This window comes from Camelus dromedarius, chromosome 16 (genome assembly GCF_036321535.1).
Source record: "Camelus dromedarius isolate mCamDro1 chromosome 16, mCamDro1.pat, whole genome shotgun sequence".
NCBI lineage: Eukaryota > Metazoa > Chordata > Mammalia > Artiodactyla > Camelidae > Camelus > Camelus dromedarius.
Genome location: NC_087451.1, coordinates 20,084,233 through 20,107,940, shown reverse-complemented (window position 1 = coordinate 20,107,940; position 23,708 = coordinate 20,084,233). Strand labels below are relative to the sequence as shown.

General features: G+C 52.1%; 2 protein-coding genes and 1 non-coding gene across 12 annotated transcripts in view; all 3 read left to right on the top strand.

Annotated features, from left to right (window-relative positions):
• The window catches only part of LOC105098995 (phosphoinositide 3-kinase regulatory subunit 5), a 120,496-nt gene extending 107,796 nt beyond the window's left edge, over positions 1-12,700 (top strand). For 9 of the 10 annotated variants that reach the window (XM_064495257.1, XM_064495255.1, XM_064495256.1 and 6 more), the window contains 7 exons: positions 1,496-1,606; positions 4,047-4,137; positions 4,440-4,510; positions 4,961-5,051; positions 7,259-7,374; positions 11,318-11,430; positions 11,994-12,700. In XM_064495257.1, the coding sequence (XP_064351327.1) occupies positions 1,496-1,606; positions 4,047-4,137; positions 4,440-4,510; positions 4,961-5,051; positions 7,259-7,374; positions 11,318-11,430; positions 11,994-12,141 (741 nt within the window). In that variant the 3' untranslated portion in view covers positions 12,142-12,700. Of the gene's footprint in view, positions 1-1,495; positions 1,607-4,046; positions 4,138-4,341; positions 4,511-4,960; positions 5,052-7,258; positions 7,375-11,317; positions 11,431-11,993 lie in introns of those variants that run through there. The other variant, XR_010384493.1, reaches the window with a different exon arrangement.
• TRNAP-AGG (transfer RNA proline (anticodon AGG)) lies at positions 10,360-10,432 on the top strand. Its single transcript has one exon. It is a non-coding gene; the product is annotated as a tRNA-Pro (tRNA).
• A 1,818-nt stretch (positions 12,701-14,518) lies between the features above and the next one.
• Positions 14,519-21,332, top strand: MFSD6L (major facilitator superfamily domain containing 6 like). Its single transcript, XM_010991776.3, has 3 exons — positions 14,519-16,874; positions 18,996-19,066; positions 20,218-21,332. Exon 1 carries the CDS (start codon positions 14,610-14,612, stop codon positions 16,389-16,391), a length of 1,782 nt encoding a protein of 593 aa, XP_010990078.2. The 5' UTR covers positions 14,519-14,609; the 3' UTR covers positions 16,392-16,874; positions 18,996-19,066; positions 20,218-21,332.
• Positions 21,333-23,708: the final 2,376 nt, after the last annotated feature.

The following is a 23,708-nucleotide window of genomic DNA, read 5'->3' as shown; positions in this document are numbered from 1 at the left end:
CCACATGAAGAAACTGGAAATTGTGTGAACAATGACAGCACTGTTAGAATAAGTTCGTAGTTCCTCAGCGTGACCTTTTTGAAGGGAACAATATTTTAATAGACCAGATGTGAAAATGAGGAGAGAGATAATATGATCGAATATGGGTGAAATACCCTGAGCGTCTTTCCTACTCTGATATTATCAGACTCTGTATAGAAGTTGTCTTTACCTAAAAAACCCAATCATTGTTTCATCATCATACAGGGTTGGAGAAGGCTTATGGGAGATGGCATTTCTATGTCATATCCCAATGACATTGAAATGTAAGTTAGTATTAACATATTCAGATGCCACAAGAACTCAAAGAGATACCAGATCTTCTGGTTCAAGCTCTCATGCCCAAGCTTACCTGGCTAGTGAGTAGCTCATCCAAACCAAGAACCCAATCCAGACTCTCTCATCACTACTTATACTCTAAGTATCTTGTCTACCACAGGCACCCAGCACCGTGCCTTATACACAGAGGTGCCTGGTATGTCTGTGTGCAATTGAAATGAATCAGAGCCCCTGAGATGGAGATTTGGATAGGTGTCTTTTATTATTATTGTTGTTGTTGTTGTTGTTGTTAAAGTTTAGCTGATTTTAAATGTATTAGTTTCTGATGTAGAGAATAATGATTTTGTTATATATGTATATTCTTTTTCATTAGAGGTTCTTACAAGCTATTGAATATATTTCCCTGTACTATACAGTAGTACCTTGTTGTTCATCTATTTTATATATAGTAGTTTGTATCTGCTAATTCCACACTCCTAATTTATGCCTCTCCCTTCTTTCCCCTCTGGTAACCATAAGTTTGTTTTCTATGTCTGTGAGTCTCTGTTTTATAAATAAGTTCATTTGTGTCATTTTTTTAGATTCCACATATAAGTGATACCATATGGTATTTTTCTTTCTTTTTCTGCCTTACTTCACTTATGACATATGACAGTCTCCAGGTCCATCCACATTGCTGCAAATGGCATTATTTCATTCTTTATGGCTGAGTAGTATTCCATTGTATAAATATACCACAACTTCTTTATCCAGTCATCTGTCCATGGACATTTAGGTTGTGCCCATGTCTTGGCTATTGTAAATAGTGCTGCTGTGAATGATGGGGTGCATGTATCTTTTCTCCCAGTGTATGCCCAGGAGTGGGATTACTTGATCATATGGTAACTCTATTTTTAGTTTTTTAAGGAATCTCCATACTGTTTTCCATAGTGGCTGCACCAAGTTATGTTCTCCCCAACAGTGTATGAGGGTACCCCTTTCTCCACACCTGGATGGAAGTCTTTTGATCAGGAGTAGAAATCAGGTGGTAGGAAAGGCGTGGACGGTGCTGAAGGACCAGCTGGATTAGTGCCTCACACAGGGCATGTGGGGGCATTGGGGCTTCTCTGTTAAGGAAGTGGCTGCTCCCACAGTGGCATGGAGGGAGGCGGCTGAAGACAGTCTCTCTCCCTCACAGCCTCTCTCCCTGAACACATCCCGGACTATAGACCCCTTCATCCTGGATGTCATTACCTACTACATTCGCATGGGCACCCAACCCATCTATTTCCAGATCTACACAGTCAAGGTAAGCTTCGTACCCAGGGCTCCAAGGATACCATGGCAGCCTTCTGGACCCCAGGACCCCACACCCTAAATACCCAGGTTCTGGGTAAACAGGAGACTAGGGTGCAGGTCATTAACTGACCCAGATGCTCTTGGTTGTTAACTTTATCTTCTTACTCTCTGGGTGAGTCTGATCGTTACTGACTTCTAAAACCTTAAGTTCACGCAGAAGCAGATCTTCGTGTGGAAAGATTCTCTCCCCCCACACATCCTCCCCCTCCCCCTTGCCAACCCTCACATCCTACAGCAAAACTGCCCTCACCTCTGTTCCCCTCACCCCACAACCAGATTGGGTGCTTCTCCTCTGTGTCCTGGTGATGCCCTGGGCATTGCTCTGGCACCTCGCTGCCACTTTGTCATCTACCTGCAGATGCGTGTCCCTCCCAACAAGACTCTGAGTCCCTTGAGATAAGTGACTGTACTGTGTTCATCTTTGAATCTCGTGCTGTTGACAGAGTGTGTGTGTGTGTGTGTGTGTGTGTGTGTGTGTGAATCGAAGAATGGGTCAACGTGGGGCTGACTGGGTGCGGTGGGTGTAGGGTTAGAGGCAGCGTAAGGTGGTAAGAAGCTCACGGCTTTGCGTCCTGGTCCCTCCGCGTGCTAGCCGTGTGGTCACTGGCCCCCTTACCTGTCTGACATTCATTTTCCCCATCTTTAAAATGGAGACAGTCACCTTCACGACAAGGTTTTTGTGAGAATTCAAGTGAACCGAAAGCTCTATGGAAAGCTGGGGGAAGACGAGGGCCCACGGAGGACCCCAGGGCGGTGTGGGGGCCTGGGTCAAAGCCCCAGCTTTGCTGCTTGTGTATCCTCTCCAAGCAAGACAGGCAAGTTACTCAACGTCTCCGAGCCTCCGCTTCCAGGCCCCCAAAGCGAAGCTAGTGATACTAGGGTGGCTATGGGGGTTGAATGAGATCGTGTGTGTCCGGTGCCCATCAGAGGGGCCGGCACAGTCTGTCTCAATGAAAAGGACTCTTGAGGCTTCCTCCCGCCTCCCGTTCACTCAGAGACCCGACCCACGTGCATCCCCACAGCACCTCTGCGGCACAGACGTGGACGCGGCTGTGTTATCCTGGAATTCACTTGGGGTCCAAATCTAGTAAAAAATCTAATGAATATGTGCTTGGCTCCCACTCCATGATGTAGGGGAGACCCCCTGAGATTTCTGTGATTGCCTGGGGACTGGTCTCTTGGCCGACACTGCCTCCGGCTTCCTGCCGTCCTGAATTCTTATTCTTCCCTCTGCTTCCTGGTCTTCTTTGTCTCTTTCCTGGTTTTCACCTAAATGAGGGATTTTTGCACTTTCTTTAATTTCCAAAATGCAAACCCAAACAACACAAAACAAGCCACTGAGGAGAGAATAAAGCCCTCTCAGGCTGGTAAAGAGCATGAACATCTCAGCAACACAAATAACTTAACATGGAGGGTCAGGCACCTGTCACTGCCCTTCAACCCAAGGCCCCCAGGAGACAGCGTAGCTGCGCGGAGCAGGGTTCATGGACTTGCTCTGGGGAGGGCCATGCACACCGTGAGGTCTTGAGGCTTCTTGGGAAGAGGCTGGTAGAAGGAACTTACTGTAGGATTTGGGTCCCTGGTAGGTGATTTGGGGGATGGTTCCAGAAAGCAGGACTTTGCTCTGGATTGGATGCTGTCAGGAAGCAGCAGTAGTTCTGATGGGGCACCCCAGGGGTAATTCTTTGATTGCAAGAAACCAGGGTCGCTCGTATTTGCAGGGATGGGAGGGTAGGGGGTGTGGCCTGCACAGTGTCCCATTTTCCCCTGAGTTTGGACAAGACTGTGTCTTGACCCATCATGGGCACAGAGGGGCCTTGCCTACTGATGTTGACATCTGGGAAATTGTTTACCATCAACAGAACACCAAGGCCTCTCTCCATCCTGGTGCTCAGAAATCCCATGGCCACCCCTCTGTGGTTCCCACATCCTCCCTCTGGCCCCGCCCGCACCTCGCCCCTCCTTCTCTGCCCCTCTTCCCTCAGGAGCCACTGCTGCTCCCAGATTCCCTCCGACTCTCACCAGCCCTTCCCTCCTTGTGCTTGTCAAGGACCGTCAGGTTCTCCTCTCTGGCCCTCACCCTTTTGCCCTCCACTACCAGTGTCTACAAGAGATTCTTTTACCCTCCCCATTAGACAGTAGTGGCTACAGGCAGTTTGGGTTTCAGTAAGTTTCTTCCACTCTTTAGAAATATATTACATTGCTGTAGATGTGGACGGAGTCAGATCCACGTAATCGTTGGACGCAGCTCAAAATCCAGCCTGGGCATGGCAGGTGGGGGACCCTGCTTCTCCAGATGCTCCCAGCTGTGCACATCCTGGGGTTCCCAGGGGAACTGCGGCTGGCAGAGTCAGCCTCCTCCAACCTCCTCCCTCCCCGCCTCCCTCCAGATCTTCTTCAGTGACCTGAGCCAAGACCCTGCAGAGGACATCTTCCTCACAGAGCTCAAAGTGAAGATCCAAGACTCCAAGATCCCCAGAGGTGAGCACCTGTCCCCCGTTTTCCAAAGCTCACCCTGACTCAGCTTCCCCAAGTCCCTCTTGCAAAAATTCTCCTACCTCTCACCTAACGATCCCCTGTCCCACCTCTACTGAATATTGGGGTGCCTGGGCTCCCTCCAAGCTCACCCAGACTGAAGGGTAGCCTGGACCCACCCCCACCCCCACGTGCTGCCTTCCCCTCCAGGGACAGATGCTGTGACTCTCCCGCAGCCTCGGTGAGGTGAGGAGCCAGGGGGACGGGATGGGGGCCTCCCACCTTCAGCCTCTTCTCACTTCCCTCAGATGGTTTTTCACCCCGGAGGAGAGGCGTGGCCGAGGGTCCAGGGGCTGAGCTCTCCATCAGCTACCAGAAGGTCAGTGGGCGTGGCATGGCCAGGAGCTGGTCTGGACTTACAGCTGCAGGGAGGCAGATGTCAGGGATGTTGTGGGGGCAGGACATACAGAGCCAGGGGAACCTTCTGCCCTTTCCCCAGCCTTGGGAGAGTTTTGCAGGGATGGGCGGGTTACAATTGGCCTTACACAGAGACAAGGAGGTAATCTGATTGAAGGAACAGGGCGCTATCCCCTGGCTCAAAAATACCCTCCTCACCAGCTGACCAGATGCATCAGAGCACAGGCCTTGGTCTGGAAGCTGACCTGCTCCCAGGGCGGAGTGCTCTGAGCCCCATCCTCTGGCTCATTGGACGCTAGTGGCACCATGGCGACTCAGGGCCGGGGGTGGGGCGGTGAGCAAGAGAGTTGACATGGAGATGTGCACCTTGTCCTGAGGACCCCCATCTGTCCCCACATCCCCCCCTCCTCAGGCCCTGCTCAGCCACCGAGTCCGAGAGGTCACCGTCTCCCTGCGGGCCACTGGGCTGGTCCTGAAGACACTTGCAGCCAGTGACAATGATGGTGAGGAGCTGGGAGAGCAGAGCAGAGGGAAGGAAGGACAAGAAGGAGGAAGTTGGGGCTGGGAGAGGAGTGAGGGCGGAGCGACAGGAAATGGGTGAGGGGGGCTGGGAGTACCTCCCCGCCACCATCACCATCCCTGGGATCAGAGACCCTGGCTGAGCTCCCACTCCTGCTGGGCGTGGGTGGTGCGTCTGCAGCTGGATGAGCCCAAGCTGGAAAGTGCAGGGGCCACGCAGACGAGGGGTTGGACTTGGCCTCGAGCATCTGCATCCAGCCTGCAGAGCTAGTTGGGGGTAGTTGGGTCTTTTGGGGGGTGGTTTTTGGAAATTCATAATTTTGAATGTCATTCCATGGGGCAGGTACTCTCCAGTTCACAAAGGGCACCACTAGTCCAAAGTATCTGATTCTGGCCAGTTACCTAATTACACGTATATTCAATTAAGATCATTGTCTCAGAGATAAGATACTGATTTATGTGCATCTAGTAAATTATAAATATGAGCTCTCTTGTTAGCTCCCCAATCTTCTGGAATAACGGAGAGGTCGGCAATGAGAATTACTAACCATTGCCCACGTTTATCAGAAGCCAGGCGCTGTTCTATGTCCAACATATTAACTCTTCTAAGCGTATCAGCTTATCAGTGAGACAGACAGTGTTAGCATTAGCCACTTTGTACCGGAGAGGAAATGGAAGCAAAGAAAGTAACTTACCCAAAGTCACATCCCCGAGGAAGAGTCAGAGCCGGGATTCAAACCCAGGAAGTCCCGTGCGAGAGCCGGTGTCTCTCGTCACCGCACCGCACCGCCGCCCCTTCAGCTGCCCAGTCTCAGCAGACCAGACTTCAGGGATGTCACCCACAGGTGCTTGTAAAAAGTCACTTCAGAGCAAACAAGGAAGTTTCCACCCTCCATGTCTAGCTGGTGTCTTGGCACATAGTAGATACTCAATAAAACATTTGCTGACTAAATGAAGTGCTCCTTGACGCCCAGATTTTGTTTAAAAGAATGAAGGAATCTAGAATATTGCAGAAGAAACAACATGACCTAGCCGGAGTGCCTAGGAGGGAGCCGTCTCTGATCCCCCCTCTCCCAGGCAACTATGAGTAATTACTCTGACCCTAGAAATCTATGGCTTTGCGAAAATCCAATTAGGACACCTCTCTGTGCGTAAAGCATTTGTGTTCTTCCGTGAGCATCTTTGCTCCTCAATTTTCTTGGCTTCCAGCAAAAAGGAGAAACTCAAGAAATAATTACTGATTTGATTACCTTCTGATAAAATGGTTTCCAGGCAAGTTGAATTTGTGGAGGACATTGAAACACTGTCACAGTGCAATTTTCCTTACTTGTAGGGCTCTGACACCATGAAGGAAACGTGTGACTTTGGCAATAGCTCTTAAAAGAGAGGTGGTCACAGGGCACAGATCCTAAAACCAGATAGGCAGGCTTCCAAGCCCAGCTGTGCCACACTACCATCTGGGTGACCTCGGGCAAGTTACTTGTGACTTCTCCACCTGTTTTTTTCATTTCTAAAATGGAGATAAGATACTAATTTATGGGATATAGTAAACTACAATGTTAACTCTTACTGTTTAAATTTTATTTCTTCTATGTCCTTTACAAAACTCCCACCCCACCAATCCCTACTCTAACTCCTCCAAATTTTCCATCACCAAATCTTACCAGAATTGTTCTTGGCTATCTCAGAGCCCTCCTTAGTCAGCAGGGAGGGGGAAGGCCCTGCAGCAGCCACACAATATTGACTCCTGACACATAATGCGATATTAGGAAAGTCAAGGAAGTGCTCTCAACCTGTTGGGACAAGTGCCCTGTAACACCCACTGGAGCCTCTGCCTTATACCACATCCTGGGCTCTTCTGCCATCCTGCTGTCTGAGCATGCCCAGTAGTTGCAGAACTTGTTCCCATTAAAAAGAGGTGCAGAGGAGGTGAAGAAAATGATTTGGGTTGGTGATGGCCACGATGCCTCAGGATAGAGGAGAGCTGTGGAGTCCCTGGAGGAGGGAGATGGATGACCAGGAGGGAACTGAAACTTGGCCAGGACTAAGGTGGGGGTCAGGACGTGGGGGCCGAGCAGGGTGTGGGAAGGGGGTGGCGGTCAAGATGGGATCATGGAGGTCTTCTTAAGACATAGAATCTCCAGCTCCCCTCCTCCCCTGGAGGCCCCCTCACAGCATCTCATTCTTCCAGTTTCAGGGCCCACCTACTGCCCCCCAGCTGCTGCTCCCGTTACGGACCACAGGTGCCTGAATGTTAGTGTGACGGAGGTTGTCAAGACCTCCAACTTGGCAGGAAGGTCCTTCTCTGTAAGTGCTGGGCAGGAGGGGAACTGGGGATATTCAAACTGGGGAGGGAGGGGGTCCCGGAGAGACGGTGTTGAGAGAAGGGGTAATGAACTCTGAGCCTTTCTGAGCCTTTGCTATTGAAGTGGGTTTTCCTGTTGGGAAGCCCCTGCTTTCTGATCAGTCTGTTTAAAATACTGAGCACCGACTGGCACAAGTAAGGCCGTGTGAGAGTGAAGGCCCTGCCCTCCACCTGGTGGCCCTCTGAGGACCTAAGACATACCCAAGGACTGCAAGACGCGCCCGCATTCAGCACCTGCTGCGCACAACAGCCAGACTCCAGCACAGCAGTGGGCCAGCCTTTGACCAAATCGAACCAGCTCTTCCAACCTCATGGCCTTGTCACTGCCCTTTGCCCTCTGCCTTAGCCCTTACTGGTCCTCAGAGATATAGAGTCCCTTATGGTTATGGACACACGACCCGCCCACTTTCTCCCTCTCTCGTGGCCTCTCTGGACTTCACTGCCCTACTCAGCTGGGCTTTGGACCCAGGATTACACCTGAACTGTGTTCTTGGGCAGCCACAACTCCTCCCATCACTTACCAGGCAGAGACACTCACTTTAGATCAAGCCGCTGACTCAATCAGATGCTCAGGTGGCTGAGTGCTTCTGCGATATCCTACATCCATGCCGATCAGGGCCACTGCAAACTCATAACCCCCCACCTCCTCCCCATCCCTGCATCACTCAGCCCCTCTCTGTGCCTCACTCTCATGATCTGGAAAGCGGGGGTGATAAGGGTACCTGCCTCATCCGGTTGTGAGGATTAAATGGTGGTGACAGGTACAGAAGATGTTCAGCCAAGTCACAGCTATGTATGTGTTAGTGGCTGTTTTTATTTCATCCCCTCCTCCCCCGTGTCCCATCTCTCATTCAGTGGTCCGTCATTAACCAGTCACCTTTCCCAGAAACCTGGGAGTCACCTCGGATGCCTCCTCGGCCTCACTTCCCTGTGTCTGCTGCTTTTCCCTCTCAGACACTTCTCACACCTCTCCCTTCCTCTCCATCCTCCCTCTGGGGGGGGGGGGTCCAGCTAGGTTGACCAGCCTTCCCAATTTGCCTGGGACTGAGGGGTTTCCTGGGACTTGGGACCCTCAGTGCCAAAACCAGGAGAGTCCCAGGCAAACCAGGACAAATTGGCCACCCTTGGGCCCTACCTTCATCCATCCCCTTTTCCTGGACAATGCGGTCGCCTCCCAGCTGGTCTCCCTGATGTCACTCCAGTGCTCCCCAAATCCGCCCTCCACATCTCTGCCCGAGCGAGCTTTCTGAAACAGAGCTCAGCACGCCACTCTGTGCTTGACGCCGCTCGCCCGTCTCCCGCTCTGCAGGGCAGAAGGGCAGAAGCACTTTACCGTGTGCGTGTTATGTAGCCTGGCTCCTCCTCCTCCTCTCCGACTGCGACCCCGGCCAGCCCTGCACGCCCTTTGCACCGTGGGATTTGTGCCCCCAAACCAGTTTTGGGTCCTCTCACCCGCGCACAGCAGAGCCGATCTACTGACACTGGGCTCTGGTGAAGGAAAGTGCCATGTTTCCTGTAGGGCGCCCAGCAAGGAGTCCAGGGTGGCTAGTGCTCAAAACACCCGAACTCCCTGAAGGGCTTCAGGAGAGCATCTTTGAAGGGCATGTGAGGGAGGGGAGTCGCCAGGTTGGTGATCACTCGTGCACAATCCTCTGGTTGATGGTGAGGTTAAACGTTCAGGGGTTAACATTACCCACCCTTAGGCGCCAGCAGGTGTGGGGGGCTGCCTGCTCACGATCATCAGGTAGTTAATTTCTTCCATCGGCTGGTGATTTTAGCATCTGTAAAACGGCTCAGGAAATGTGCGTCAGATACTGATGTCTGGGTACTGCAGAGAGGGGCTATCTGGGGGAGGGGGTCTGTCCCGGGAAGGCCCCATAGGGTCCTGGTAGTCCTTCCTCGGTGCCTTTGCTCATGCGCTTTGCTTGGCCTGAAGCCTCGTTCCTTCCTTTCTCTTCCCCATCTTCCTTTCATAACCCCTGTTCCTCTTTCAAGATGATGTCATCTTCCCCAGGAGGCCCTTCCCTCCACATCCTCCACCCTGCTCCCCACTCCCCAGAGAGCCAGAGGCCCCACCTCTGGGCTCCCGCAGAGCCCTGGGGACACAGCCAGGGGAGCACTTGCCACACTGTCGATGACTTGGCTCCCGCAGGTCAGTGGACTGCACGGCCCCTGGGCGCAGGCCCTGTCTCAGCCCTCCCCGTTCCGCCCGCACTCGGGGTGGCGAACGGTCCCCAGCAGGGGCTCGCCAGGGGTTTCCTGGTCCTCTAGTCCAGCCGCCACCCCTGCAGGAGCCCACTCTTCTGAGGCAGCCTGTGTACTGTGGGAGAGCTCCGTATTCGAGCTTTAAGCTCCAGGGTGGACCTATTTACCCTTCTGTGTTTCCTCTTTCAAAATCAGTTCCCTACAACGGTTTCTATTTTTAATGACCTCTTTAAACAACCTGGTTGTGGGTTTTTTAAAAATCGAAGCTTATCACCGCAGTGAGTTCCCTTTTACCCCAGGACCATCTCGCTACCTGCAAGGTCGTTGCTATTATTGCTGTATCTTTTTCTAAATAGGTGAGAAACAAAAGCACAGAGAGATTAGGAATTACGTCCAAGGTCACTCAGCGAGTAAGTGGCAGAGCCAGGATGAGAATGTGGGTGGTCTGGGTGCAAAGTCTGTGCTTTGACATCCGCCCCCCAACACTGGGAAGATTCTTGTACCTTCTACCCAGAGACTTCAGGCTGGCCTACCCAACCCCCTACAAAAGTTGAGCAGAAATGTCCAGACATGCCTGACCCCTGGGTTCAGCCTCTGCTTGTGCCTCTGCTAATGGAATGGGAAGGTGGACGAGCACTGCTTGCAGTAGGGAGCGTGTGAAAACTGCACGGGGCCTGTGCTGGCCTCCAGACCACTTAAATCGGAATCTCTAATTTTGGAGGGGAGGGTATAGCTCAGTGGTAGAGTGTGTGCTTAGGAGGTGCAAGGTCCTGGGTTCAATCCCCAGTACCTCCACTAAAATATACATAAATAAATAAAACCTAATTACCTACCCCCCCAAAAAAGAAAAAAAAGACAAAAGCAGAGTCTCTAATCTTATGTTTCGGAAGGGTGAGTCCAGGGTCGAGAATGCTTGAATGAAATGGGGTCTAAGGCTCTAGGAACTTGCGAGCTCTGTGCTGGTGAATCACCCAAAGCTGCTGTCCAGGTAATGGGCCAGTGGCCAGAAAGGCCCTCAAAGCCCCACCTGGAACCCAGGCGGCTCCAAATTCTCTGTCCAGGGGAGGGGTCTCCCAGGAGCAGCCCCTTCAAGTTGGGGGTTGGAGGGCTGCCTCGGGGCTGCTTTCCGTGCAGGGCTCTGCATGTGGAAGGCAGGAACGCTTTGCCCCCGGGCTCCTGGTGCAGGGGATGGATTCCTTTTGCCCCGAGATGCTTCCGTGGTACAAACAGATAGAGGCCTGGTTTGAGTCATGGGGGTAGGTGGCCACTTTCCAGACCCTCTGTCTCTGCCCCAGGGAAATAATTTTGGATGCAATCCAACACTGAGAACTGGGGTCAGGACTTAGAAAACTTCTGAAAGATCCCCAAATTCCACACACATTAACACGCCTGTCATACAGGAGGTGCTCGGGTCACTTGAACCTGGCGGGCACCAGCTACAGTGTTCCAGGTTGTGTTAGAAATGAACAAATTGGAAAAGGAACTGCAGGAATGATGGGAGAGCCAAGGGCAGGGGCAGCTTAGAAGCACTTTCTGCAGGTTTGTCACTGCTCAGAGTCACTTCCCGGAGAGTCGGGGACACTGTGTGCTGGACTGAAACACACCAGATTCCCAGGCAGGAGATGTTGGCCAGGCCATCTGTCACCAAGGTGATGCTCACACAAACCGTCTCTGTTGCAGACAGTGACAAACAGCTTCCGGACGGCCAGCATCCAGATCCAGAGCCAGGACCAGAGGCTGCTGACACTGTCGCTGGACAAGGACGGTCGGCGCACTTTCAGGGATGTGGTCAGGTAAGGCTGGGCTCCATGCCCACCGGGCAAAGCTCCACGGCAGCCAACCCCTCCCACCTCCTGCCTCTAGCCTGGAAGCCTTGTCGGGGCAGATCCCGTGGCCAGGCAAGTGTCCCTGATGGGCGTGGACTTAGGTGTTGACTTACATCCAGGAGGAAGAGCAAATGAATGGCTGACCCTGGGCAGCAGCTGAGATTAAAGTTTCCCAAGATCCCTCTACGGACGCGTGGCCTGTAGCCCTCCTGATCCAACCCCCTGTGCTGGCACTGCCCGCCCTCTGTGCCAAGACAGGCTGACCTTCTGTGACAGCCATGTCCCAGTTACTGGGCTCCCCTAGGGAGGTGTATAGGGTCAGGCAGGCGCACAGAGTGACCCATCCGGGCACGTCCTCCTCTCCCTGTGTTCGCCCCAGGCTCAGGGTGCTCTTTCTTGTCTTGACTCTTTCTCATCCCTCTGTGGGTCCCCCTCATCTATACCCTGCAATTAAGGGGCGACCTTTAAAATGCCCAGACAGATTTGACCCCCGAGATGGGTCTCCTGAGCTGGCCTCTCTCCTTCCACAGATTCGAGGTTGCTCCCTGCTTAGAGCCATGTTCCGGGGCCCAGAAATCCAAGGTGCTTAGTTCACATCGGCAGGAGATGGAAAGGACCAAAGCCAAGGCCAAGCCCCTTCTAATGCCCATCAACACATTCTCTGGCATCATCCAGTGAGCCCAAAGGGGCCACAGAATCGCTGAGTCCAAGAGCAGTGGATCCATGAGGAAGGATACACTACCCAACTCGCCCCCAAACACCCACACCAACATCCAGAGCAAGGCCCAGCTCCCGTGGGAGGCTTCCAGCCACTTCTAGGAGCCAGCAAGTGCCCAGAGCACAGGGAGCTGGCTGTGGGGGTGTGATGGAGCAGGGCCCGCACGAAGGCCCCAGGAGGCCCCAGCCAAACTGCACACGCAATGCCCTGGGACCCGTGTGTGCTCCGTGGATTTCCAGTTCCCGCCTCTTCACTGTCTTCTCCCACCCAAGTTCCCCGCTTGGCCCTTAAAACCGAGGTGAGCGCTGCTGTCCTGGCCCCGGGCCCCGCGGCCTGGGGAAAACAGGAAGCAGGCAGAGGCTGCTACGCCTCCCACCTCCCAGTCTGTTCCCATCCCTGTCTCAGGCCACTGCTCACCTCGCCCACTCCCAGGCGGGCATCTCTCCAAATGGAGAGGAAGATGTCAGATTCAATAAATATATAAATAAATAAATAAACACTAAAGTGTTTCTGCTCTCACCGGATACCCCGCAATGCTTGTGTTTTAATAGAGATCGGGGGCAGTACTTAGTCAAACCTAATGACTTCGGCCAGGTAAGTGCTTTGTGAAGTGTTCACTGGTGTGTTCTGTCCACCTGCACAGCCCTCTCCTCCTTCACATTAACTGAGGGGCTCCTGACCTGCGCTGTCTCAAAATGGAGGTAGGCATGCCGGCTAGTTTCAAAGATTAAAGACACCAAAATTCTTGGCTTTTGAGTTCAGAAACTTAGATCCAGATGTAAGGCCGTCCCTATCACCTGGGCAGTCCCAGGGGATGGTGGCCGTGGGATGGAAGAGTCTCTTCCAAGTTTGGGACCCAAGAGTAGAGAGGGAGGCACTTCGCTTGTGCCCTCATTGCCCCAGGAGTGGGGGCTGGTTCCAGAGCACATTCTCAATGCCTGGGTGGGGGGGGGAGGGTGATGGGGCTGCCAGGCAGGGTGAGGGGGGTTAGGCTGATGAGCCCAAGAGCCAGCCTTGAAGAGAGTCCTGAGCTCCCATGGACATGGGAAGCAGGTCAGGTTTCCCCAGGTCCTTGAAAACAAACAAGCCCAAGGGGTCTCACAGTGAGAGGGAAGAGATGCAGCTGAGCGGTAGCAGGGACCACAGGGGCTGAAGCCCAGATGTGGACGGTGCCACCCAGGACCACCCGCAGCTGTCAGGCCCTCTCTGGGGATCATCTCCCCTGAATAAAATTGTGTCGCCTACTTGCATCTGATGCAGGAAGACGGATGTGGGTCATGAGGAGGGCCGTGTCCCAGGTCTCGGTTGAGCCCCTGGCATGTGCCCTGCCAAATGTGGGTCCTTGGCTTCATGCAGGAAAGATTTCAAGTGCGAGCCACAGTTGAGTAAAGGTAGATTTATTAGAGAGATACTGCATAGAGTGTAAGGCAAGAGAAAGGCAAGGAAAGAGGTGTGGGAACTGGGTGTTGGCAGGTTAAAGTAAAAATAGATACGCACTCCACAGACAGAGTGTGGGCCATCTCCAAAGAGAAGGGACTGTGAAAGGGCCGCTAGGTGTGGTGTTGCCAGTTTTTATGGGCTCAGCAGCTTCACACACCTACGGTGGGACCATTCCAACTGCCCTGGGGAAGGGGCTAGGATTCCCGGGAATTGGGCCGCCACCCATTCTTTGGCCTTTTGCCATTCCCCTTGGGACTGTCATGGCACCTGCAGGCACGTTATCATGCTGTTACAATGAGCATGTAATGAAGCTCAAGGTCTGCTAGAAGTCAAACTTCCTGCTAACTTAATCCTCAAGGCCAACTGGGAGCTGAATCTTCAACCATTTTGGTGTTAAATTGCCTTCATTCCTTGAATGGCTGTGTCCTGCCCCCTTCCATCCTGTCTCACATCCATCAAACAGTTCTAGGCCCTTTGATTCTGATGGAGACAATCAACAGTGTGGTCCTAGATCAGGGGGCCTGTGAGTGGTGGTGGGGGGCGGTTCATACCATGAATTACATTCTCACTCTCCCACCATTCCTGTTACTTGCCTGAAGCAGTTCAGGGATCTAACTCAGATTCGTGTGCGACCCAGGGCCCTGGAGGGTGGCTCGGAGCGCAGCCTGCGCTCCTCCGGCAGGTGCGGCGGCCGAGGGCGGGTCCTGCCCCGGGCGCGGGGGCCGCGGGACGTGGCAGGTGCGGCCCGCAGGTGCGCCGGCCCCGCCCCCTAGGTGCGGCGTCCTCCGGGCGGGGCCACTTCCGGGCCGGTGGCCGGACATGGGGGCGGGAGCGGCCGTTGACCTGGTGACCGCGGCGCCGCCGGAGGCTGGAGGCGCGGTGCGGCTCGCTCCCCGCCCGGAGCCTGTGTCCCCGGGACATGACGCCGCGCCCGCCCCGCGCCCCGCCGCGCCCTCTGCCCGCCCGGGTCTGACGGAGCCGGGCCGCCATGAGCGCCAACCCCCAGTGGGACATCAGCAGGGCGCTGGGGGTGGCCAAGCTCTTCCACCTGGTGTGTGGGGCCCGGGACGCCTGCGTGGCCCCGTTCCTGACCCTCTACCTGAGGCAGCTGGGGTTGGCCGCGCCCTGGGTGGGCATCCTAATGGGAACCAAGCACCTGATCGCAGCCGTCTGGGCTCCCGTCTGTGCCTTCCTGGCCAAGAGCTACCAGAAGCGGAGGGTGCTTCTGATCGGCTCGCTGCTCTGCTCGGTGGGAGCCAGCCTGTTGATGGTCCTGGTGCCGCCCCTGGACAGAGACCGCTCCTGTAATGGAAGTCACAGCGCGACCGCCACGGTCCTACCACCGGGGGTCACCCTAACTGTGAACGTCACCGCGGCCCCGTCGTCAGCCTCGAACCACCCAGCGGGGGCCCGCAGCCTCCTAGCCGAGGGGAGTCCTGGGGTCTCTGGAACCGATGGCTTCAGAGAAGGACCTGGGGAAGGCAGCCAAGAACCTTTCAGTCATCGGCTGGACTTCTTTGCGGGCTCCACTGAAGGAGCCAGGACCACATCCCGAGTCCTCCATCCTGTCACTTCCGGGATGGAAGACACTCCCTGGGAAGGTGCTCTCAGGGTGGTCGGTACTTCCCTCCCTTTGCTTGCTGGGGGTACAGCAGTGGCAAGTCCAGCCAGCCGGTCCGCAGCCAAGAGGAACTCCTGGGCCCTTGACCTCTCCTTGGAAGGGTTGCGGTGGACTTTCATCCTCTCCCTGGGCTTCATGGTGTTCTGGGAGCTGCTGGCAGCCCCTCTGGAGCAGGTGGCAGACGACAGCCTTTATGAATACCTGGATTTTGTGGACGCCACTGACCGCTACAGAAGCCTGTGGATCTGGAGGCTGCTGGGCATGTCGGCAGGCGTGTGTGGCATCGCAGCCTTAGTGGGGCAGCTGGACTGCTTCCTGACGACAAGTGGGCCCCGGGGTGTGGTGTATTTCTATGGCTACTCACTGGTCAGCACCCTGGCTTTGCTGGTGAGCATTGCGTTTCCCGTCCCCATCTGCAGGCGGCGGGAGCCCAGCTACAAAATGGTCAAAGCCCTGTCTCTTGTAGGCGGCGACCCCCACCTCATCATCCTTGGCCTCACCGTCTTCTTGATAGGAGCCGCCACCAGCACGGTGCAGGACTTCCTGTTCTGGCACATGAAAGACCACGGGAGCAGTGAGCTGGTCATGGGTTTCTCGGTGGCCCTGGGCTTGCTGGGGGAAATTCTGCTTCATCCGTTCAGAAGTCCATTGCTTAGGAAGCTGTCCAGGGTGGGCACGGTGGGACTGGGGTTGGGCTGCCTCGCAGGGCAGCTGCTCTATTACTCTTTCCTCTGGAGCTGGTGGTCCGTCCTGCCTGCACAGATCCTGAGCGCCGTCAGCCACGGGGCTCTGTGGTGGGCAGTCGGGGCCTCCACGGAGGACCTGGCCACTCCTGGAACGGAGAGACCTCTGAGCTCCATGTTCCGAGGCCAGTTTTACGGGGTCGGGGCCAGCCTGGGCAGCTTCGTGGGGGGCTTCGTGGTGATGCGCTTCAGCCTGCCTGTGCTCTACCAGGCCTGCTGTGTGGTCCTGTTGCTCTGGCTGGCCTTGTTCCTGTCCATCCAGCCCAGACTGCCCCAGGAGCGGAAGGTCAACTACACCAAGCTGCTGGCCATGGAGGCGAGTGACACGAGTGACTCTGAGCAGGGGAGCGAGCGGGACTGGCTTGTGAAGGCCATGAAGGATGAACACTCAGACTGGAGGGGCTGAGAGACGGTCAGGATGCACTGATCTGGGAAAGAGCCAAAAGGAGGGACCAGACTCAGTCCGCGGAGGGCAAAACCTACGATTCCCACCAGGGCTGCCAGGAGCCTTGTGGGAGAGAAGCACGTCTGTGCCGCAGCCCCACGGGATCTTCTCATTGCATGATCTTCTTTACCTTTGTAGTAAAGGAGATGTCACTCTTTGCTGTTCAATCCTTTATAAATAATGGAGCAAGAATACATTTGCTAAAAAAGAAAAAAGTTCCCCTTATAGTCTCTCTGTTTTGGCATGTGAGGTCGGCAAGGGCTTTGCGTGTGCTGTTGATTTCAGCCACGGCTGAAGTGCTTACATGAAACTGACTGAGCCGGGAAGGCAGTGGGACCTGCAGGACTCAGCTGGTAGACGGGGCAGCCGGCTTTGATGAGTCATGTACATTCCCATGGATCCTAAGGCATGAGCCCAGTCCTCTAAAAGCCATGCTGTGGGCAGGTAAGGATGGTGGGGAGAACTGAAACCCTTCTCTCTCTCTCGCTCTCTCTCTCTGCACTGCTATACAGGCGCCCTGCCCCCCTCACACCCAGGTACCTAAGTCTCCAATAAGAGAAAATGATGGGAAGTGTAATATGTGTCAGGGGCATGGGCAGAAGTTAGTAGGTTTTCATTCTTCCTCTCAAATGTGTGTTTCACCAGGAATAGGACCCTTAGAGTCGTCTTCCATACTTAGGTCAGAGCAAGGGCCCTTTCATGTCCTTTGGGCTTTCATTTCGCAGGCTGCACCTAGCAAGCGCACACGGAGAGTTTCTGCATCTGCCTTGATGAGGGTGTGGCAGCCTCCTTAGGGTGAGATGCTACAGGTAGTCCTCACTGCCCCGGTGCCAACTGACCTCCCATAGCAACCCTGTGAATAAATTAAAGTCATTGACTGTATTTTACAAACGAGAAAACAGAGTCTCGGAAAAGCCACATGTTGGGTCATGGGCAGGAACATCTCCGGGACTCTGATCTCCTTAACCTACATTTCTGCGCTCCCTGCTACTCCAGTCGCTTCCGAGCCTGGCTGGCAGTCCAAGTCGCCTGAGGAGCACATCCAGAAAGAGGTTCCTGGGCTCCATAAGAATCTCTCAGGTAGGGGCCCAGAAATCTGTATTTTAATGCAATCTCCCAGTGATGGTGAGGTGGCTGGCCAAGTACCAGTCCCCTTGGTTCCCCTTCCAGGCTAGTGAATATAGTCATTCACTATATATATGTTCAATATTTTTCATTTTTATATATACATATATACATATACACACACACCTGTGAATCAAACATCACAATCAAGGTAGTGAATATATGCATCACCCACAAAATTTCTTCCTCCTCCTTGGTAATCCTGCCCTCCTCCCGCCACTACCCTGGTCCTAGGCACTCACTGATCTGCTTTCTGTCACTAAATATTAGTGTTTTTAAAGACTATAGCATGTACACTTTTATGTCTGCTTTCACGCAGCAAAACTGCCATGACTTCCGACACCAACTGCCTGGAGTTACTCCATGGGCCAAGAGCACACGACTGCCCTCAGTTCAGACACCAGCCACAAGTTCAGGGGTCCCCAGGGCCACCCTCCCTTCTGACCAACTGGCTGCAAAGTTGGGGTTCCCACTCACCCCCTCGGGCTCAGTAACTCACTAGAATGACACAGAACCTAGGCAAGCACTGCCCTGACAATGACAGTTTTATTCCAGCCAAAAGACACAAAAAGCAGAACCAGCCACAAGAAGAGACACATAGGGTGAGGTCTGGGGGGTCGGTGTCCACGTCCCCTCCCCGTGGAGTCAGAACCCAGCACCCCTCAGCCCACTGATGTGACCAGACGCGGAGTGGTGACCACCAGGGAGACCCGCTAAGACTTGGCATCTGGTTTTTCCTGGGGCTGCATCACATCTTCATGGTTCATTGACTCGCTGGCCTGTGACTCACTCTTCAGCCCCTGTCCCCTTCCCAGAAGCCAGGCTGATGTCACGTGGCTCAAAGCCCCAGACTTCTATTCAACAACGTGACTGGTCTTTCTGGCGGGGCCAGGCCCCTCCCCGAGTCATCTTATCAGCATAGACATTCTAGGGTCCAGCACTGGTCACTTAACTAACGGACACCAGGCCCCGCCCTTCCTGAGTGACCTCATCATCATAAACACAAGTGGGGTCTGAGAGGCCCACCAAGAATAACAAAGACACGTTTCTAACTCAGGCAATGCCAAGGATTCAGAGGCTGCCTTCCAGGAACCAGGGACAAAGGCCAGTGAGCAGGCCCAGCAGAAAACATTTACACACACAGAACAAGACAGGACAAGCTGAACGTCAAGTGAGAAGTTCAAACAGTCTTTCAGGAAGTGTGGGGCAGGCATGAGGGCTGAGTGCTGGGATGTGCAGGAGAAAACCTCCTGGAGATGATGAACTCGGCCCACACACTGCAGGCAGGACCGGCCATAAAGCCTGAGGTGGGACTTTTTAGTCTACTAACGAGCCACGAGGTCAGTTCAGCTTCATAAAGTGAAAAGCAAGTGAAATCCTTAGTGCGCAGCCTCATGGCTGTCAGAGGTACTGACGACTTCTCACACATCTTGGTTCCAGGTGAGAGGAAAGTAAATATTGGATGAACATTCACCTGTGTGCTCAGGCTTACTTAACCCATCCTATCCCAGGTGAGTTTTGCAGAACACTTAATCCTAGTGGGGTGGGGTGGGGGCATTAAAAAAGGATTCTGCGGCTGACCAGTTTGGGAAGCGATGGAAATATTGATTATTTAGAATCTTACATATTAGCAGTTAAAGACTCTCAAAAGCCCCATAGTCAACAGGCACCTTGGGCGCAGGGAACTCCTTCCCAGTGGCATCCAAATTCCAGCTTTGCACATGTCTACCATCACAGGCAGCAGCCTTGGACTTCTGCATCCCCTCTGCCCTGTGCAAGGGGTTAGCGCATCCCCTCAGGCCTGAGAAGCCATCTTGTAGGGACTGCGAGGGATAAGCTGAGGGCCAGACACTGGGACTGCTGAGCGAGAACCAGACAGGAAGAGATTCGGCCCGCAGTTCAGAAGCCTCCCACCAGGGGGCACCAAACACACGAGGAAACCTCCGTCCTGGCCTCCCTGGGCAAACCCGGTTCTGTGCCCTTCCCAAAGCTCCAGGTCACGGTGAGGTTGGCTCCCCGAGGACCCTTTAGCGGATCTGGTGCCACTGCAAAGGTGGCTTTAAGTGAGAAGTAGGACACTTTCCGGAGAGGGGCCTGGGAAAAGGGCCAGGTGCAGCGTTTGCCCTGGACTTGGCGTGGGAGGCACAGGTACCAGCAGCCCTGCCAGCCCAGAGCAGCCCAGGTATTTCCTCCTGCGGAGACAGGCTACCCTAGTGCTGCTTCGTCTTGGTCAGGGTGGGTGGGAGGCGGTGTTACTGTGAAAAAATCAGGGAAAGTGGCTGCACGTCCCACTCAAAGGTCCTTGGGCTGATGGGGCCACGTGGGGTCAGAGCCTAGCGGGTAAGTAACATCAGCTTCACAGGTCCTCAGCTCCTGCTCCTCTCTTCCTCCCACTCTGTCTGCCGGGTCTCACCAATTTATATCAGTGGCTGCAGAGAGGGTGTCACGGAGCGGGAGAGTGTAGCTCAGTGGTAGAGTGTGTGCCTAGCAGGCACGAGGTCCTGGGCTCAATCCCCAGTACCTCCATTAGAGTAAGTAAACCTAATTACCTCCCTCCACCAAAAAAGAGGGTGTCACAAGCATTTACAAATTAGTCTGATCTTACCAGGCATTTGATGCCTTCTTTTTAATTGGTAGCTCGGAAATCTTTGTTTTACTGCAGCAAAAGGAATCAAAGTCAGAGTGGCCTGGGAGAGGAGAGAAGAGTCACCAGGTACCATTACTGCATCCAAACGGGGGTCCACCATCATGGACCACCATCGTGACCTCCACCAGTGGAAACAAGTGATGGGCTTTACAAGTGGAGGACAGACTGCAAAGGTGTGTCTAGCATCAAAGGGCACAGCCAACAGAGCGAAAAGGCAGTCTATGGAATGGGAGAGAATATTGCCATATCATACATCCAACAAGGGGTTAATATCCAGAATATACAAAGAACTACAACTTAACAACAAAAAAACAACAACCCAATTTTTAAAATAGGCCAAGGACTTGAACAGACATTTCTCCTGAGAAGATACACAAATGGCCCACAAACACACGAAGAGGTGCTCCACATCACTGATCGTTAGGGAAAGCAAACCAGGGGCATGGGGAGATATCACTTCGTGCCCATCAGGATGCCTGCTAACAAAAAGGAAAAGGAAAGAAAACCACAGAAACAAAGACCCCCGAAAATAAGACGTGTTGACAAAGATGTGGAGAAATGGGAACCCTTGTGCACTCCTAGAGTGAACCAAAAATACTGCCTTTTTCTGAACGTCGCGTGAAGCAGCGTGTAGCTTAGTTGCGCCTGCGCCTGCGCCTCCACAGGATGACGATTGCCTCACGTTTTTCTTATCACCAATCACCCTGCCCCTGGCTTCTCATGCCTCAGACCACCCTGCCTCTTTATCCCATAAATACCAGGAGGCTCTCACCTTCGGTCTCCGCCGTTCGCTGACTCGTGGGTAAACCCTTTCTCTGCTGCAAACCTCGGCGTCTCAGCGTTTGACTTCCTGCACTGCGGGGCAAGCAGTAACAATATGAGGTACCTGAAGTGATCAAATTCACATAGATGGGAAGTAAAATGGTTTTTGCTCGGGGTGCGGGGAGAGGGAAAGCGGAGGCGGCTATTTAATGGGTACAGAGTTTTCGTTTTCCAAAATGAAAGAATTCTGGAGCTTGGATGCATGACAACATGCATGTATGTAACACTACTGACCTGTACACTGAAAAATGTTTAAGACAGTCAATTTCATGTTATGTGTATTTGACCACAATGAACTTTTTTTTTTAAATAAAAAAGGCAAGTCTAATGGAGGAAGGATCTGTCTATGCCTGAGTTTGGCTCGGAGCTGAGCGTTCTGGCATGGGGAGTGGGATTCCTAACTCTGCTCCTTTAACGCTAAGAAAGCTTGAGCTTCCACTGGGGGTGGGGCAGTGGGAGCTGCCTCCTTCCCTCTGCAGCTCCCAAAAGACTTAGCCACACCCAAACAATTTTAGGGCCGGGAGTGCAGACCTGCCTTACCCTGCGAGGAACTGGAACTGTTTGGGAAATGAAAGGGTTTCGGCACACTTATCTCCAGGGTTGCAAGCAAGGATAATGCCCTGCGTTTTCCAAAGCATTTTCCTCAGAAGGTTTTCAGGTTGTGATCTGACCTTTGGTTCCAACTATCATTTTAACCAAGGTTAAGTCAAAGCGTTTGAAGTCTACAGTTCCTATTTCCACAGCATCCTTTGTCCAGGGTTCTGTCTGGTTTCCTGTCTTTTTTCTTCTTATTCTGTAGGGGTGCCTTATACATTCTAGATATTAATCCTTGGTTGATTTTTCACGCAGGAAGTACCTCTGTTCAGTCTGTCACCCCTCTGTTACTTTTGTCTCTGATGTCCTTTTTAAACAGGAATCCTTGATTTTAATGCAAACTTAAACTTTCTCCCCTGACTGTTTTGGGGACCTTATTTAAGAATCTCTTACTAGCCCTGACTCCCAGGTGACAAAGCTGTGTCTTACATTTTCAGTATTGGAGCCACAGTTGTAATCCCTGACATTTCGGTCTTTAACCCATTTGGGGTTTCCCTCACATCTGCTTAAGGTGGGAACCCACCTTTCTATTTCTCCATCTAGCCAGTTGTTAAAATACCATATATTAACTACTCCATCCTTTCCTCCACTGATTTATGGTATGACCTCTGTATACCTAGATCTGCTGTCGAGTTCTCTGTTTGCTTTAATCTGTTTGCCCCTGCACAATGTCACACTGTTTTGAGCACTTGGCTTTGTCATATGTCTCAATATTGGGTAAAGTGTATCCTTCCTGTTTGCTCTTCTTTTTCAAGCTTTACTTCCCTCATAAAATTTGGAGTACGTTTGTCACCGTCCCTCCAAAAAAAACTCTGGAATCTTTATTGGAATTACATTGAGTTTGTACATTTCTTTGGAGGAATCTGGTGTCTTTCCAGCATTAATTCACCTTATTCATGAAAACGGCATGTCTCTCCATTTGTTCAAGTCTCCTTTATGTCCTCTAATAAAGTTTTAAATTTTACTTCATAAAGATCTTATGTAGTTTTCATAATATAAGATCCTAAATACTTGATAGTGTCTGACGCTGCTGTGAAAGGTAATTTTACTTCCTCATACGTTTTCTAATTGGCATCGACTGCTGCTGTCAAAGCAAACCCTGTTGGTTTGGGGATGCTGGGCACAATCTCCAGCTGCGTGGCCCCATCATCTCTAGTTCTCTGACTCTTTCCTGAGGTTTGCATTTAGTGTTTCTAAAGGACTTGTTCTTGGTTTTCTTAATTTTATCCACTATTTTTCTCTCTTTTCATTTCTGCCGTTATGTTTGTGATTTCCTTCCTTTTATTTCTGTGGGTTCACTGTGTTGCTGTATTTTTTTCCAACTTGAGTTACACACTTAGGTCTTTTGTTCTCAGTATTTCTTGTTTCCCAATGCATGTAGTCAAGATCTTAATTTTTCTCATGCACTGTTTTAGCACAAATTTTGACATCGTAATTCAGCACAAACTTTGGTGTTGTAAATATTTCATAATTTCCGTTATCATTCCCCCTTGAGCCCGAGGGTCATTTTAATTTTTTCCTGGCAATGTGGGATTTTTAAGAGTTCTCCCTTCATTAAATTCTAACTTTATTTCATTATGGTTGGAAGATGTGAGCAATGTCGTAATTTGTAATTCGTGGAGATTTTCTTTGTTCAGAATAAAGAGTTATATAAGTACATGTAATTTAGTTCAAGACTGTTAGTTGTGTTAGTCAAATATTCCATCCTGCTTTTTTGTGATCTGCTAGATGAATCATATTCTGGAAGATTTGTGCTGCAGTCTCCAAATGCAATTGTTGGTGTATCCATTTCCCCTATTTTTTTAAGTTTTATTTATTTTTTGTTGACGTATAGTTGATGTACAGTATTATATGTTACAGGTATACAATATCATGATTCACAATTTTTAAAAGCTATGCTCCATTTATAGTTAGTATAAAATATTGGCTATATTCCTGTGTTATACAATGTGTCCCTGTAGCTTATTTTATACATAATAGTTTGTACCTCTTAATCCCCTCCCCTCATTTTAGCTGTTCGTTGCTTTATATATTGGGGGGATGCATTGGTGGGTGTGTATGTGTTTATGACGTTTCTTGATTCATTATTC